Source organism: Arachis ipaensis, chromosome B05, assembly GCF_000816755.2.
Source record: "Arachis ipaensis cultivar K30076 chromosome B05, Araip1.1, whole genome shotgun sequence".
NCBI classification, from domain to species: Eukaryota; Viridiplantae; Streptophyta; class Magnoliopsida; order Fabales; family Fabaceae; genus Arachis; species Arachis ipaensis.
This window is the reverse complement of record NC_029789.2, coordinates 130,330,394-130,333,095: the sequence shown is the minus strand read 5'-3', so window position 1 is coordinate 130,333,095 and position 2,702 is coordinate 130,330,394. Positions and strand designations below refer to the sequence as shown.

At 51.8% G+C, this 2,702-nt stretch overlaps 1 protein-coding gene across 1 annotated transcript; it reads left to right on the top strand.

Annotated features, from left to right (window-relative positions):
- On the top strand, nt 301–1,490 carry LOC107641117. Its single transcript, XM_016344621.1, has 2 exons — nt 301–723; nt 816–1,490. The coding sequence occupies exons 1-2, from the start codon at nt 301–303 to the stop codon at nt 1,488–1,490; spliced, it is 1,098 nt and encodes a 365-aa protein (XP_016200107.1).

The following is a 2,702-nucleotide window of genomic DNA, read 5'->3' as shown; positions in this document are numbered from 1 at the left end:
ATGACGAGATCCTCTAGTCTACACTCGATCACCGACAATAGATAGCGAAGAAGAAAACTGGGAAGCCGGCAGAGAACGAAGAAGAAGGAGCTGACCATAACATGAACATCACGGAGAAAGGGCAAGGAGAAGCCAGCCTAACAGGGAACGTAGCAGGGAAAGACCAAGACGAACCCGACAACCGGTGGTCATGGGGCGATCCCCTTCCACCACTCGATTCTCAGAGTTCGGCTACCAAAGCACTTCGACAAGCCGACAGATATGAGATATGATGGTACTCAAGATCCCCAGGAACATCTAATGGCCTTCGAGGCCAGGATGAACCTGGAAGGGGTAGGTGATGAAATAAGGTGCCGCACTTTCCCGGTAACCTTAGCGGAGCCAACGATCCGGTGGTTTAACACCCTCCCCCAGGGCTCCATAACCGCGTTTGCTGATATCAGTCGCGCCTTCTTGGCCCAATTCACCATGCGTATCGCCAAAGTAAAACATCCGATTAATCTGCTAGGAGTAACTCAAAGACCTGGCGAACCGACCAGGAAGTACCTGGACAGATTCAATGATGAGTGCCTGGAGATTGACGGCCTAACTGATTCGGTGGCCAGTTTGTGCTTAACCAACGGACTGCTAAATGAAGATTTCAGAAAACACCTTACCACCAAGCCTGTCTGGACAATGCAAGAAATTCAGAACATAGCCAGGGAGTATATCAATGATGAAGAAGTAAGTCGGGTCGTGGCAGCCAATAAACGACAGCCCGCATACTCTAATACCCGTCCATCTGGCGGTGGGGAAAGGTCTAAGGAACACTCCAGAGATGGAGGATCGGCCAAGACTTCCAAACCCTTCCTCCGGGTTGGGAAGTTCACCAACTACACCCCCCTGGCGGCTCCAATAGTCGAGGTCAATCAATAGATCGCCGACAAGGGCATCTTGTCGACCCCCGACAACTCAAGGACAGGACGGGAGGAAACAAGAACCTCTATTGCGATTATCACAAGGGTTATGGCCACAAAACCCAAGACTGTTTTGACCTGAAAGACGCCCTGGAGCAGGCCATTCGAGAAGAAAAGTTGGCCGAGTTCTCCCACCTAATAAGGGAACCAAGGAGGAGGGACCGGTCAACCGAGGACAAAAGTCGCGCCGTAAGGCAAAGACGGGAACCCAAGGAGGACAGTGAGCGTGGCCTCACTGTGGTAAATGTGGTAATTGGAAGGGACGTCCCTCCCAGATCGAAGTCGGCTAGCAAGAAGGACGCCAAGGTCTTAGCTATGTCTTTCAGGCTCATGCCGACCTCCCAGAGGTTACCCTCGATATCCTTCGGTCCTGAAGATCAATGGTTTGATGAGGTTGCAGCTAACCCGCCAATGGTGATCACGGCCAGAGTGGGCACCGGCCTAGTGAAGCGGACCTTGGTGGACACGGGGCCGACTCAAATATCATGTTCTGCAATGTATTTAATGCTCTGGGGTTACGAGATACTGACCTGAAAGGCCACCAACATGGCGTGGTAGGCCTAGGCGACAACTTCATCAAGCCGGACGATGTAGTTTCCCTCCCGGTCTCCATTGGCGGAGGCAGGAGGAAGAGGTCGCTAATGGCGGAGTTCGTTGTCTTAAGGGACTCCATGGCCTATAACCTTATCCTAGGGAGGAAAACCATCAATGAGTTTGGGGCGGTGATCTGCACCAAGCTATTGCAAATGAAGTTTGAAGCTGACGATGGATTAGTGGGGACCATCAGGGGCGACCTGGAGACGGCAGTCGCATGCGACAATGCCAGCCTCCCCCTGAGAAAGAAATCTAAAGAGGCATCTGGTGTCTTCCTCGACGACCTAGACGCCAGGGTTGATGACAAACCCAGGCCGGAACCAGAGGGAGACCTTGAAAAGTTCAGGGTCGGCGACTCAGATGAGAAGTTCACCTTTGTAAACAGGAATCTACCCCATGACTTGAAAGAACCCCTGATAGAGATGATCAAAGCCAACGGCGACTTGTTTTCCTGGACGCCGGCTGACATGCCGGGTATAGACCCCCAATTCATGTCACACCAGCTGGCCGTGAGACCGGAGGCAAAGCCAGTGGCCCAAAAGAGGAGAAAAATGTCCCAAGAAAGGGTGAAAGAGGTGGCCAAACAGACGGCCAACTTACTAGAGGCGGGCTTCATTCAGGAATTGGATTACTCGACTTGGCTGGCAAACGTAGTCTTAGTCAAAAAGCCCAATGAAAAATGGAGAATGTGCGTGGATTACTCCGACCTTAACAAGGCATGTCCCAAAGATTCCTTCCCCCTACCCAACCTGCAGGTTACTGGTATCTGAGCTTCATGGATGCCTATTCTGGGTATAATCAGATACCGATGCACTGGCCAGATGAAGAGAAAATGGCATTCATAACGCCAGGAGGGACATACTGCTACAAAGTCATGCCGTTTGGACTAAAGAACGCGGGAGCCACATACCAAAGGCTGATGAACAAGGTCTTCAGGGACCTCATCGGCAAGACGGTAGAGGTATACGTAGAAGATATCTTGGTCAAGACCGCCAGGCCCGAGGCCCTTTTAAGTGACCTGGAAAGCGTCTTCGCGTCTCTTCGTCAACACGGAATGAGGCTCAATCCGCTGAAGTGTGCCTTCACTGTCGAAGCCGGTAAATTCTTGGGGTTCATGATAACCCAACGAAGGGTGGAGGCCAACCCGAAAAA

What these genes read in the sequence shown, in the direction of transcription:
- LOC107641117 (XM_016344621.1), top strand. Translation starts at nt 301, where the DNA reads ATGGCCTTCGAGGCCAGGATGAACCTGGAAGGGGTAGGTGATGAAATA. An exon ending in AGTATATCAATGATGAAGAA is followed by an intron (nt 724 to 815) that starts GTAAGTCGGGTC and finishes GGAACACTCCAG; the next exon opens with AGATGGAGGATCGGCCAAGA.